Raw genomic sequence first — 14178 nt, 5'->3', positions numbered from 1 at the left:
CCTAGTAAAGTTTTAATGAGGCAACATTAAAGCACATTACAAGCTCTAAATGGTTATGACATCCAAGGGGGAGTGTTATGAACCAGATTGTGGATGGCTCATAACCAAGAGATTATGATTTGTAATTTTTCCATTTATCTATGACGGTGTAATCTCCTATATAAGGAACCTCTATGTTATGAATAAAGATAGACTTTTCCATTACTTTTATAACAATTACTCCATTTATGGAGTAAATTTCTTTATGGAGTAAGATATAGAGTTGGGTTGGAGCATTTCTTACTCCATATTCACTTTTACTCCATTTTAGAGGAAAAAATGGAGTAAGGATGGAGATGCCTTTAATCGGCATCCAAACGTATCATTAAGACAATCTCTAATCCACTTCTATTTTCAACTCTATATTTTCCTCTAAAATAGAAAATCTCTATTATAGAAGTGGATTTGCTCCAATTTATGCCTCTATAATAGAGTTTATTTATTTATAGAGGAAAATATAGAAATGTGCTATTTTCACCTTTAAGTATAGAGATAAAAAGTAACATTCCTCTATATTTTCTTATAAAATAGAAGAATTCTATTATAGAGTTATACATTGGAACAAATCCACCTCTATAATAGAAATCTCTATTTTAAGGAAAATACGGAGGCGTACAAAAAAAATTGACAAAGGGCTTATCATTAACAAAGTTTTTAAATTCATTCAACAAAGAATTGCCTTAGTTATCATTTGCATGGATTGTTTCCAAATTATATAATAGATCCGTCTTCCATTTCACAGAGTTTCGTTTTGACCTATTTCACACTAATTAAACAAATTATTGTTTCCACAAATATATTCTTATTCAGTATATCATTAATTAGATGATAACGACTTGAATCCAAAGAAAATTAACTTATATAGAAGGATAAAAACTTTGTCAAAAATTAAACATTGGAACCAAAAAGAGTCTCTTTATAAAACGAGAGAATAAGATATTTAATCTTTGTCCATAATGTTTCTGAGTTTCAAGGCTTATATATATATATATGTGTTCCTTTTTTTTTTTTTGTCAACAACATTACAGACTTATATTGACTCTGTAAACCACGCTGGGAGAGGTTGATCCATGTGAACGACGAAAGACGTTTGTGTCCTGACACTGCGTGCTAGGTTATCCGCCTTTGTATTTTGCGTTCTTGGTACATGAATAATCTCTGATCGTATGAAACTCTCTTTCAGACTCTTGATATCTTCCAAATAACTTGCAAAAGCTGGCCATTCTTCTGGTTCCGAAACCATCTTCACCAATTGAGAACAATCCGTTGCAAACGTAACCTGAAATTGTCGTAAGTTTCTCATACATTCCATAGCCCATAGTAGCGCCTCCATCTCTGCATGTAATGGTGTTATAGTGGCCCGTACATTCCTTGTTCCCATCAGTCTCTCAAATCCTTCTAACGTACTGAACCAACCCTGACCAGAGAAAATATCACTTTCTTTCCATGATCCATCTGTAAAACACCATCGTCTGGGAATTGACAGAAGAGTCGGTACCTGTATCTGAGATCCCCTTTTTTGTTCATTCAAAAGTTGTGCCTCTGCTCAGAGTGTAGATTCCGTTTCTGCCAATTTTAGAGTATCCATAGGATCCATATCCAAATTACTAAAAACCTTATTGTTTCTTCCTTTCCAAATATACCATAGTATCCAAGCAAACTGATGATCCTCCATCTGTGGAACAACCTTCCAAAAAAGATGATCAATATTCGTAAAAAGAGAACTCGTTGGGAAAATGACTGGATTTGTTGGTATCTTTGAAAGAGCCCAAACCTGAAGTGCCAGAGTACATTCGAAAAACACACACGATATATATGTGTTCTAAAAACGCTTATTTATGTGACTCTTTACCACTTGCATCCCATTTTTTTTCTTTAACCTGTTATAACTTATAATAATGCATTTAACATAAAAGAATCAACATATAAACACCCAGATAAAATATGGAGTACTACTGTGGAGCTATAAAATAATTTGGAGCTATAAAATAATTTTGGAGCTATAATTTGGAGCTATAAAATATGGAGTACTACTGTGGAGATAAAATATAAACACCAAGATAAAATATGGAGCTAAGAATCAACTTAGCTCGTTCCATATTTATACTGTTACCATAATTTGTTTAAATGCTAATCACATTTACTTTAAGAACGACACTGACAATTTAATAATAATATTAGACCATGCACAACGGGAGTACACGACGAATCCTTAGCACGAAAACTTAGGTAAAACCGAATATAATAATATTACTTAGGTTAATCGACGTAAGGATTGGTCCGTAGCCAAGGCTTTTAAGAGATTGATCCTTAGCAACGTGTCAACTCCTGAGTGGGACGGGGTCGGTTTGATTTTGGGTTATGTTAAAAAAAAATGGTCATTATCGACGGAGACCGAAAAAAAAGGAGAGCTCGAGGAAAGGCGATATTTTGCGTTTGAAATCGATCGTCTTCACGAAGGTAAATCGAAGCGTAAACCTGTAATTTTGTTCATTTTAGCTTAGTTTTCATGTAGATTCGTCTCATTTTAGTGTTTCGGGGATGGGTTTGAATTGATTTGGGTTTCGATTCAAATTAGGGTTTAAAAAAAATTGGGGTTAAATCGATTTGGGATTTAGATCCAGTATGGGGGTTTGTATAAAGGGTTTTGACAAGATTTCGGTTTCAATCTGAAGCGGATTTGTATCTTATTTCTTAAACGGTTTCGAAATGAAATATGTTTTCAACGGAAGAGGATTTTCTCTTTTTTCTCAAGGGTTTCTCAACCTTTTAGGTTTGATATGTGTTCGCTTTCATTGGGTTCGTAATATTTTAAATTCCACAAGATCCTTGAGCTTTTTTGATTTCGTTGCTCTAACTATGTTGTTTTAAATTCCAAAAGTTATTGTTGTATTTAACTCTGTTCGTTAATCATTTGTCTCAGGTTAACCAAATGGGACAAGATTACAGCTATTCTCAGCCTTCTTCATCATCAAACTCTATAGACATGAGCTCCCTTCTTGAAGCTGAAGCTAAGATGTACGCGGATGAAGCTGAGAGTCCCTACTGCAATGCAGAGCCGGATCAGTTCCCACCTCAACCCGAGGCTGATGATGGAATCCCTACGGCTTGCTACTGTGGTGCTCAGCCTGTTGTCAAATGCTCTTACACACCTAAGGATCCATACCGAAGATACTTCTCGTGCCCCAATGTCGATGATGGGGGCTGCCACATATGGAAATGATGGGATGTGGCTTTAACGGAGGAGCTCAGTGAGGTTCAGAGACATGTCAGACAGCTCAAGGATCAAGCTTTTGAGTGTGACCAGAAGCTGCTTAAGCTACAGAAGACGGTGTGTGAGGGGAAGAAGAAATCAGAGAATACAAATGTGTTTGCATTGGCAGGTTGTGTAATGGTGTCTGAAATAGTATTCATAGGTTTGGCTGCTATGTACCTGAGTGGTAAGTATCTCTCTTGTGCTATTTGCTTGTTTCTTCATGACATTTTTTTAAAACTTAGACTGTTTGATTTAATGTTTATGTAGGAAGAGCTTCGAATAAGTAAACTAGATCAACTAGTAAAGCTCAAGAGTGTCTGTATAATTAAGGTACGATTCCTACTCTCTTTTGTATGAAATGCTTTGTATTGAAATGCTTTAGTATTGATTTGCTTTAGTAATGAATGCAAGTTCATTGCTTTAAAATATTACTGTTAGTATTGATTGTGCTTGCGCATAAATGCAATTTGTTTCGTTTCTACCTTCCTACCGCCTCTGATATGATTGTTTTAAATGTTTTAGTACTTTGCAAATGGGTGTTACTTTGAATTGATTGTTTTAAATGTTTTACGCCTTTAGTTAGCTTTCTACCTTACTAACTGCTCGTTTTTATTGGCCTTAAATGCAACTAGTTTAGCTCAATGTTTAAACTCGTCTACTTAAGACTCTGTGTTGCTATTAGAGTGACATATACTGATATTTCAAATGGAAAATAATACACCTTATATGAATCTACTGTTTAGTCAAACTCAGACTCTGGTGGACCTTGATTCACCCGAACCTTTATGGTTCTGTAGCCAAGGTCCTAGGGAGTCTGTTGTCCCTCCTGTAGTCGAGCCTGTTGTCGAGTCTGGTGGTGAGTCTGGTCTCAGGAGGAAGTGGTCTCCGATGGAGGATAAGATCCTTATTGGTGTCTGGCTTAACACCAGTAAGGATCCTATCATCAGCAATGAGCAGAAAGCGGGTTCTTTCTGGAGGCGGATTGTAGATTACTACAATGCAAGTCCGCAGCTGGTTGGGACCGTACCGAGAGAGCTAGGTTCCTGCAAGCAGAGGTGGGGGAGGATCAACACAGATGTATCCAAGTTTACAGGATGCTATGATGCGGCTTTGAGAGAGCAGAGAAGTGGCCAAAATGACGATGATGTGATGAAGGCGGCGTTGGAAATTTTCTTCAAAACTACCGAGTCCAAGTTCACCATGGATCACTGCTGGAGGGAGCTGAGACATGACCAAAAGTGGTGCTCTGTCTACGGGCCGAAGGAGGGTGGAAAGGAAAAGCGTAAACAAGTGATTGATGTTGATAGAGAAGAAGAGGAAGTCGGCGAACCAGAAGGTCGACCTCCTGGGGTTAAGGCTGCCAAAGCTGATATCAAGAAGAAGAAAAGTGGTAGAGAGGAGGAGCTGGGGAAGCTTCAGGGGGTTTTAGAAGTCAAAGAAAAAGTGTATAGGGCTAAGATTCTAGATCGTTTACTCGCGAAGAAGGAGCCTTTAACTGAGATGGAAACAAATCTAAAAATGAAACTAATGTCTGAAATGCTTTGATGTATTAATGTTGGTTAGAGGTAATGTCTAAAAATGAAACTATAATGCATTTGAACTTTACTAACCTTTGTCTTATTTGATGTGTCAGGTTTATCTAAGTAGGCATGTGAAGGAAGTCACGGGTTGAAGTCACGGGTTCTTGTCCCTCACCTAATGTATTATAAGTAGAACGCAATGTAGTCTTTAACATTCTATCTCGGAGAGGTGTTTTCCTTTAGCCTCTAAACTTGTTTCATGTTGTTCAAAACTTGTGTTTCTCGGAAAGGTTGTAATATTTAGCCACGACTGAACTTGTATTCGGATCCTACTACAAGAACCACTTCTGTTTAGGTAATGAAATTTTTATGTATGAAATGCTTTGTGTCCTCTTGTTCTTACGTTTAACTCATTGATGTTGTGTTGAACTCACTGAAATTTAAGAGTTTAGCTCATGAACTTGTTTAATTGAACTCACTGATATGTTGAACTATACTTACTACTATATAACTATCCTTACTAACTTGAGTAGAATAGAACTTGAATTTGAATTAAGCGACTTGAGTAAAAACATGGCTTAATGTTTCAAGGAAGGCAGGGCTTCTCTGTTCTCTGTGACATCAAGACGGAGAAACATATCACAAGGTTAGCAAAAACATGGCTTAATGGAATTTAAGATGATTAGAAATGAGATTTTATGAAATAATACCATATATGTTTAAAATTTTAACATCTATAACCAAAAAAAATTTGGAAATAAGATGATTTGAAAATGAGAAATAAGATGATTAGAAATTGGGATTTTATGAAATAATACCATATATGTTTAAAATTTGAACATCTATAACCAAAATAAAAAATAGAAATAAGATGATTGGAAAATGGGAAATAAGATGATTACAAATTGGGATTTTATGCTATAATACCAATAAGTTATTAAAGTCAAAATAAATGATATAAAAAACTAAACTTAATATTTTATTTTAAAAAGGAGGGAAACCTAAAATGTCATCATCATCATCATCCGATGAAATCGATGAAAGATTGGACGAGGTTCTCGATGAAATCGTCGAAGATGCATATAATGACATAGTGGAGGCCCAACCGAATATGCAAAACACACGGGGTTATATTGAACGAGACCGTGAAGGGGGACATACCCGTTTAGTTAATGACTACTTCAGAGAGAATGCGACATACTCGGCACAATTCAGACGACGTTTCCGCATGAATAAGAGTTTATTCATGCGTATTGTCCTTGCCCTCCAGGAGAACTTTGTATTCTTTCAACAAAGACCAGATGCAACCGGGAGGTTAGGTCATTCTCCGCTACAAAAATATACGGCGGCTACTCGACTGCTTGCTTATGGTACTGGGGCTGACACGGTTGATGAATATCTCCGACTAGCTGAGACCTCAGCACTTTTGTGTTTACATAATTTCACTGACGGAATTATACAGTTATTCGGAGACGAGTATTTACGACGACCCACACCGGATGATCTTCCACGACAACTCGACATTGGAGAGAAACGAGGGTTTCCTGGGATGATCGGGAGCATTGACTGTATGCATTGGGAGTGGAAAAATTGCCTGACCGCTTGGAAAGGACAGTACGCTCGTGGATCAGGAAAACCGACAATTGTCTTAGAGGCTGTAGCTTCCCAAGATCTTTGGATCTGGCACACGTTTTTTGGACCTCCAGGTACCTTAAACGATATTAATGTCCTCGATCGATCTCCTCTTTTTGATGACATTTTAGAAGGTCGAGCTCCGCGGGTAAAGTACATGGTCAACGGACACATGTATAAGTTGGCGTACTACCTCACAGACGGTATATATCCAAAATGGTCAACCTTTATCCAATCTATCTCACTCTCTCAATCACCAAAACAAAAGTTATTTGCTAAACATCAAGAAGCAACCTGAAAAGATGTGGAGCGGGCTTTTGGAGTATTACAAGCGCGATTTGCGATTGTGAAAAACCCGGCTCTTACGTTGGACAAAGCAAAGATAGGGAAGATTATGAGACCGTGTATCATACTACACAACATGATAGTCGAAGATGAACGGGATGGATACATTCGTTATGATATATCTGAATTTGAAGAAGGTGACGTCATGAGAAGTTCACAGGTGGAAACCGAGATTCCTACAATTCTCAATAATATTTTTCCCAGTCGGAATGATGTTCGAGATAGGAGAATACATGACCATCTGAAAAATGATTTAATCGAGCATATTTGGAACAAATTTGGTGACGTTCTATCTTTATGTTTAATTATTGTATTTTTTTTTAATTCCTTGATTATGTTTAATTATTGTATCTTTATGTTTAATTAATGTATCTTTATGTTTAATTAGTGTTTCTTGATTTCTTTATATTTATCATTGTGTAATCTTTCTATTTAATCATGTTTTTATTTAGGATTTTTTCTATCTTTATGTTTAATTATTGTTTTTATTTTTAATTGTTATATTTATATGTTTAATTATTATTGTTTTAATATTATTTCTAGTATTTTATGTTAAGTTATTCTATTTAATCATTCAATATATAAAAAATATATTTCACTAAACAAAAAAAAAATTAATATTTTTTTGTTCCTAAGGATTTCAACTTCGGGTTCACCATTGTACACATATTTTTCACAAGAGTCCTTAACTATTCAAAAAAAAAATAATAATAATTTATTCCTAAAAAGTCCGCAATGGGTATCACCATTGTGGATGCTCTGAAGGCTTCTAGTCTGTTTTCATCAAATATATTACATCATATAAATATTGTTCGATTAGTTGTTCAACGTCACGACCACGCTGTCTTAAAAAAAATGTAAATGTGACAATTGACTTCGAATTCCTACAAAGGTCGCACGTGCATTTTTAGGTTTTGTATTTTCAAGTTGGGATTCTACATGAAGTTAATGATCCTTGGGACCAGAATTCAATCTATACAAAAGGCCCTTTTTATTTTGTTTTCACATTTCCCTCTTCGCTAAAAACTCGCTTTGTCAAAATCAAGTCAATAAATGTTTTCAGTTTAAAAAAAAATCAAGTCAATAAGGCTGAAATAGAATACATTTTGTCTCTTAGATGCTCTAAAAAAAGAAACTCTGTTTTGAAATTTCCAAAACTCTATATTTGAAGTATAAATGTATTTTTCTCCAAAAACAAAACTTCAAACTCAATTTCAAAACTATTTATATTTTATAATATGGACCTTATATTTGTCATAACTAATTTAAATTCATATAACTTTTGTAAATAACTAATACATATATAAACATTTTACAACAATATTAATTAATAAAATATTCTATAAAAAATTAAATAAAAATAACTTAATTAATATTAAACTTCAAAAAAATACCATATTATTCCATAAAATGATTTTCGTAATGCATATATGATCTATTAGTGCATTTTGAAGTAAAAATGGCTCTCCTCATTTTTACTTTGTAGATTACGAGCTAGAAGTTGTTGAAATCGGATGATATTGATACTTGTAATACATAAGATCGGAACAAGAAAGTAAAAGAGAAACATAAAATATTGCTAAAAGACTAATTTTTTTCGATGATATTAATACTCGTGAATATATTCGATATGAACAATAAAGAATTGTACGAAAGAGACATCAAAAACAACAACAACAACCATCTTCAGTTACACAAAAAAAAATTGGACAATATTTGAAAATTTGAAAGTTCCGGATCAAACTTACCTGACTATTAGTGTTGTTGTAATATTTAAATTTGTGTAATTGTTATGTCTTCATGTAATTTAAAAAAAAAAATTTTTGTTAGTTTCTTTTATATATTATTTTTGTCTAAATCTAGTTTAAAATATTTTAAATCTTATTTTAAAGTTTTATTTAATTTTATTTGTAAAATTTTAAATCTGTAAACAAAAAATAAAATATATATGACATTTTTTTTTTAAGGTTTAAAACAATAAACAAAAAAACATTTATGAATCATAAAAGTGATGTGTGATTGTAGGGATCAAAATGCAAATAAAAATATGAAACTTCAAATTTGAAGTTTTAAATAGTGAAACTTCAAATATAGAGTTTCACTCTTCAAAATTTCAAATTTGAAGTTTTGAAGTTCCTTTTTGGAGAGCAAAAAAATTTCATATTTAAAGTTATAGAGTGTATTTTGGAGATGTTCTTAGTCGGTTACTAATTAGAGTACATATAAATGTAAGCTAATGTAATTTACGAATTTCGAAGGAATTCATAACTAGTACCGATCAATCAAGTCATTTGTAACAGAATATGAGAAATATATTAATTGGTCAAGCTTGGTTAAACAACCAATTATTATTGATGATGAACTCATACTGATACCAGCTTTCCTAGTATAAAAGAGAAGCTGTTGTCAAACATTGACTCATCAAGAAATCTAACAATCTCTTTTCTATCTCTTTTTTCGAGCTTCATTCTTCTTCTTTGATAATTTTCAATTCATAGGGAGTATGGCTAATCAGAGAGTCTAGGTTTCTCTAAAGTCAAGATATGCATGTGTTTTACCATATTTGACTACCATCATAGTTTTGCTAAGCGCTTCATAACCAAATTTCAAATCAGCTTAATATTCATTTATATCATGTATTGACACGGATTAGTGGTCTTGCTGCGTCCAGCTACATATTAATTTGGATATGAAAAACAAAAACGATAGCATGCATTTTATTAGAAAAGAGAGGATGTTAACCATCATTTTGAGATTCTAAAAATAAATAAAAAAAACAAGCTCGTTGAATAATAATACTCCAGTGTAATATGACTGCTACTAGCCTACTCTACGAGAGAGTGGTCGGAACAGATAAATGTAAAACTAGTATATACACTTTGCTCTCCAATCTGGTCTTTGAACGTCATAACTAGAACCGTTGAGATAAAGATACGTGGCGACATCTTCTGTGCGAAGACACGACTGACACAAATCCACGTGGACCCCGCAGTTTAGACCTATAGGCCGTCTCATCGTACGGTCTCCGATAAAACTTCAGATACGGTACGAACGCTTCACGTGATGACTTCTCGCCTCCGCCGACATTTTTCTCCCCGCGAAAGAACATTGCCGGGGACTGAAAAAAAGACGGACGTGGAGTTTTCCGGTGCGGAACCGTTTTCGTCTTCTCCGGCAACGGCGTCGAGGGAAACAAACTCTTTCTGCATGCGGCTGGTTTCGGGTCTCTTAAGCCACGCCCCGCCGGAGACGCGAAAGATAGAGAACGCACGCTGAGAGGAGATACTTTGGAAGCGGTGGAGTCGACGGCGGCGTGAAACGGTGATGTGTCGGTTAAGGAAAGGTACCACGGCTTCATTGAGTTGCGAGTTACGGTGAAGGCGAATCTTGAAGAAGCTGAACCAATCTTAGCCGTTGATTTGATCGACGATGGATCGAAACGTAGGGAAGCTGATCTAAGACATGAGGATGATGACACGTGGCTAATATCTAGCTGCTCGTCGTAGTCTAGAGACGAGATTAACATAGTGACAGTAGATAGCTCCACGAAAGGACGTACACCCTGTCGAGTAGTATGAATTATGAGCTTATCCATCTTAATTATGATCGTTAAATTTGATGAGTTTAACTATTGAATCATTAAATTTAATGAGTTTAATTATAAGAATCGTTAATCTTAGACTTATTATTAGTTATATAATCAATTATTTACCTTCCAAATGTAAGAGAAAAAGGAGGGAGGGTCGATGATAAAGGCCTTGTAAAGTCGGCATGGGTAATTATCTGCGATAATTTTTAGGGTTGCCAAAAGCAGATTTGCAAAAGCAGAGGATGATCTGAAAAAGCCTGTATTAACAAAAACAAAAAAACAAAGAGAATATTAATCAAGTGGCACTAATAATTAATTGTCTAATCAGGTTTGAAAAAAAGTTTAAAGATATTTACAGAGAATAATCTGTACTTCATTTTCCTTCAAAAGAATGAAAATCGTAAAAGGTGAAAATTTTAAAAACTTTTGTGCAGATAAGAAAAGCATAAATCTTTATAAGCGTGATGCAAAACAATATTAGTTATTTTGTTTGTAAACGTATATACTGATTATTTATATTGTAAAAATATTGGTCTTTATAAAAGTATAGTTTTAAAACAACATGGGCAAAAAGTTAGACAATATTTTATAATCAGGCTTGAATGTATTTTTAAATTTTAAGCAATACAATTTTAAACCGGGATATTTTCCTATTTGGTTCGATAAATTACTTAAAAAATAAATTAGAATAAGAGAATCGTGATTAGTCATGATTGCCACACGATTAACGCTTTGTGGGTGGTTTAAGCTGACGTTGACACATAAAAGGGACAATTCGGACATGAAATTAAATGCATAATACATGTCCGAAACCCGGTCCCCGACACGCCTCAATCCAAAATAAGAAAACCAAAACCAAAACAAAACCCAAAATAAGGCGAGTAAATTACGGATTAGTACAGACCCTACTAACGAGCTTGGAAGGTTACTAGAGTCAAAAATGTAAATTCGTAATAACAGTTACTTACTTGCATCGAAGAGTAGAACAACGCTCTGTTCCGCGTTTCTGGACATGCTCGAGATCGCAGTCTCCATCGTGAACGCCACTAAACGCGTAAATCTACAAACCAAGAACACATTAAGTTCAACATAAGAAACATATATATATATATATATATATATATATATATATATATAAGAAAAGCTCACTATATATATATACAAATTAAAATGATCAGAAGATTCAGAACTTACTGTTTCTGGCTACGCAGCTTCTGATAATCATGCTTGAAACGGAACATCTGTATATAAACCTCAACTTTGTGATTATTACTTAACATTAATACTTACGTCAGGTGAAAACAAGTTGGTAGTAAATGGGTTTTGAAAAAAATTACGATAACGGGTCTGGATTCTCCGTCGTGGCCGGCGATGTAAGCTACGCCGTCGGCTAGCTCCGCCGAGAACTCCTCTGCCCCCATTCGCTCTTAATTTATAAAGAACAAAAAAAAAAACACAATAAGAAAAGTGTTTAATGTAATAAAACAAACATGTAAAATCGAAAATATATACCAATATCAAAGTTTTGTCTCCACGAAAGGCATGAAGTTAGCTGCTTCGCAGCTTTTTTGACGTTGTCTCCTTTCCCTTTCAAGAATCTCTCCACGCATTCTCTGTTACAGAACTTCTCCTAAACATATAAAGGTGGAAGCTTTATTCATGAACATACGATAGACATGAAGATATATGTGTTTGTTAAGAGATATTAACTAGACTTACTTGTTTAAGAGTGAGTGGAGTTTGTTTCCTGAGTAAACGAAGAACAGCTTCGGCTTTCTCATCTCTCTTGCCCATTTCTTGATGATAAACGAAACAGAAGATTCGATAAAGAATCAAAAAAATTGTTTTTTTTTTTCTTGGAGAGGAAGGAGAAGAAGCTGACGATGATTGTAAATATGTGTGTGTACCGCAAGTTTCTTTCTTGGAGCAAAACCTTTGTATGTCTCTCTCTATAAAGAGAGAAGAAACAGAGAGAGTAGTATGACGTTGTGTTATGGAAACGGTTTCTGCCAAATCCTTACAAATGTCGGGGGAGTTATTGGCCAATGACGCCGTTATGTCGTTTTGAGGACGTTGATGTGTTACAAACCGTTGGCCGCCAGTGACGGTGTCTAACGCCGTTAAATGGCTCCGCTTGTGTAAATTTTTAACTTTCTCAACCTTACAAAAATTATAAAATGCATGCGCTAGTCAAATGTTTGTTTATTTCCATTTATTAGTACAAATAATTGAGCTCAATCTTTCTCACAAAGAAGGTTTAATCTTTAGAAAATATAGTTTTCTTTTTTACCAAAAATAAAAAATAGTTTTATTATAGTAAATCTCTTGCAGCAAGTTGAGTACTAACCAATTTGTTCAGTGTCTTCTTTCAGAACTTTCTTTTAATTGAATTAAATTTGTATGTTACATGAATTTAGTCGGTTTCTCTAGCCTTGATCCATCATAATGTATGGAGCTCGTAGATTACTAAAATAATAATACATAGATCGTTTGTAGTCAACGTATAACCTAGCTCACGTACTTACAATGATCGACTGTGACGTTAGCCAATTAAATGCTTTTGCCGCAATAACAATTCTGATCAAATGATTCTAAAATGAACCGATATTAGTGATTTAACTGGTTTCTTATCTACAATTACGCACTAATGATTTCTATAACTCGGTAAGAAGAATGACAAAAAATTTCCATTAGAGATATCCACTGCAACTGCAAGGTAACGTTAGTAAACCTGTCATCTACTTTGACATATTGTAGAGACTGTGACTTATAATTATCTTAACATTTAAATTTTCAGTTTTAAAACTGTTTTCGATTCATTCATATTATATAATATATTTTCCAAGTGAGATTATACAGTTCCATACAAGTAGATAATCTATTTAAGTCTTCATCTAGTTGAAAAACGAGAATCCCCTGTATTTCTTTTTTCCAAATTTAAAGAGAAATTTTTGATGTGACTAAATGTTACTATTGTTTTTACTCTTACTCGATTGTAGGTGCAAGGCATAGCCTGCCAGTTCCAAACTCTTGTACCCATGTCCTGTTCTTTTTGAACATGCGCATCAGGGGTTCAAAGAAAAAAGGTTGCACGTTTTACGAAAAAAAATATATTAAAATAAACATAAATGAAGATTTTGGCTCGTCCCGTCTCTCCCGAGTGAACCCGGATCGTGACTGTTCAGCGGGCTCCAAGCCACGTGGCGGTCCGTTATTGATCACTTTATTTAATTTCTTTTTAAATCAAACGAAAAAAAAAAATAATAATAATAAATTAGTTTTTTGAACCCCAATGAGCGGTTCACCGCTGCCTATGCTCTTAGGTGCCCATCTCTTCGACTCTTCCAGGTTAAATTTCCATCCGGTAAAAATAAAGATAATTTGTTTCTTTTTCTATACTAACATCTTATCTCAATAGGACTCTCAAAAATAATAAACAACAAAAGTAATCTAATAATTTATAAATACAGAATAATAAATAATATAAGAACATTTCAAAATTTGAGATACTCGTATGATTTTATATATTTTTTTTGAAGTTTTGAACTACCGATGTATTATATTTCTTTGTTTATATTATTATTATTATTGCTATTGTTATTTAAAACTCTATTTAAAAATTAGAAATTAAAATGCTCTAACAATTAACCAGGTTAAGTTACAAAACCACCATGTACTATAATACTTTTTGTGGTGGTTCAAAATAAAAAATAAACACTTGCGATCTCACAGAGGAGAAGAACCACCTGGTACGTATTTGCTTTAAAGTTACCCATATCAGTGTTGATTACTACACC

The 14178-nt window shown here is 34.2% G+C and overlaps 3 protein-coding genes and 1 pseudogene across 3 annotated transcripts; 3 read left to right on the top strand and 1 right to left on the bottom strand.

Annotated features, from left to right (window-relative positions):
• The first annotated feature begins 2222 nt into the window (after window positions 1–2222).
• On the top strand, window positions 2223–3582 carry LOC106344988 (annotated as a pseudogene).
• A 439-nt stretch (window positions 3583–4021) lies between these two features.
• LOC106344987 (glutathione S-transferase T3-like) lies at window positions 4022–4840 on the top strand. Its single transcript, XM_013784269.1, has one exon. It carries the CDS (start codon window positions 4022–4024, stop codon window positions 4838–4840), a length of 819 nt encoding a protein of 272 aa, XP_013639723.1.
• A 981-nt stretch (window positions 4841–5821) lies between these two features.
• LOC106344986 lies at window positions 5822–8310 on the top strand. Its single transcript, XM_013784268.1, has 2 exons — window positions 5822–6383; window positions 8279–8310. The coding sequence occupies exons 1-2, from the start codon at window positions 5822–5824 to the stop codon at window positions 8308–8310; spliced, it is 594 nt and encodes a 197-aa protein (XP_013639722.1).
• Window positions 8311–9556: 1246 nt separating this feature from the next.
• LOC106292932 lies at window positions 9557–12384 on the bottom strand. The gene is made up of 7 exons (XM_013728601.1): window positions 12101–12384; window positions 11894–12011; window positions 11719–11807; window positions 11576–11622; window positions 11350–11441; window positions 10505–10638; window positions 9557–10354 (listed from the first exon to the last, which is right to left on the bottom strand). Exons 1-7 carry the CDS (start codon window positions 12173–12175, stop codon window positions 9704–9706), a joined length of 1206 nt encoding a protein of 401 aa, XP_013584055.1. The 5' UTR covers window positions 12176–12384; the 3' UTR covers window positions 9557–9703.
• Window positions 12385–14178: the final 1794 nt, after the last annotated feature.

Source organism: Brassica oleracea, chromosome C5 (assembly GCF_000695525.1).
Source record: "Brassica oleracea var. oleracea cultivar TO1000 chromosome C5, BOL, whole genome shotgun sequence".
Lineage (NCBI taxonomy): Eukaryota > Viridiplantae > Streptophyta > Magnoliopsida > Brassicales > Brassicaceae > Brassica > Brassica oleracea.
This window is presented reverse-complemented; position numbering and strand designations above follow the sequence as displayed.

Excerpts from the sequence above, each read along its gene's own strand:
- LOC106292932 (XM_013728601.1), bottom strand. The coding sequence starts at position 12,175 with ATGGGCAAGAGAGATGAGAAAGCCGAAGCTGTTCTTCGTTTACTCAGG. Across the intron at positions 10,639-11,349 it reads TGTTCTACTCTTCGATGCAA|GCTTTTTCAGATCATCCTCT; the intron begins GTAAGTAACTGT and ends TTGTTAATACAG. Across the intron at positions 10,355-10,504 it reads TTTTCTCTTACATTTGGAAG|GGTGTACGTCCTTTCGTGGA; the intron begins GTAAATAATTGA and ends ACTACTCGACAG.
- LOC106344986 (XM_013784268.1), top strand. The coding sequence starts at position 5,822 with ATGTCATCATCATCATCATCCGATGAAATCGATGAAAGATTGGACGAG. Across the intron at positions 6,384-8,278 it reads GATGATCGGGAGCATTGACT|ATTACGAGCTAGAAGTTGTT; the intron begins GTATGCATTGGG and ends TTTACTTTGTAG.
- LOC106344987 (XM_013784269.1), top strand. The coding sequence starts at position 4,022 with ATGAATCTACTGTTTAGTCAAACTCAGACTCTGGTGGACCTTGATTCA.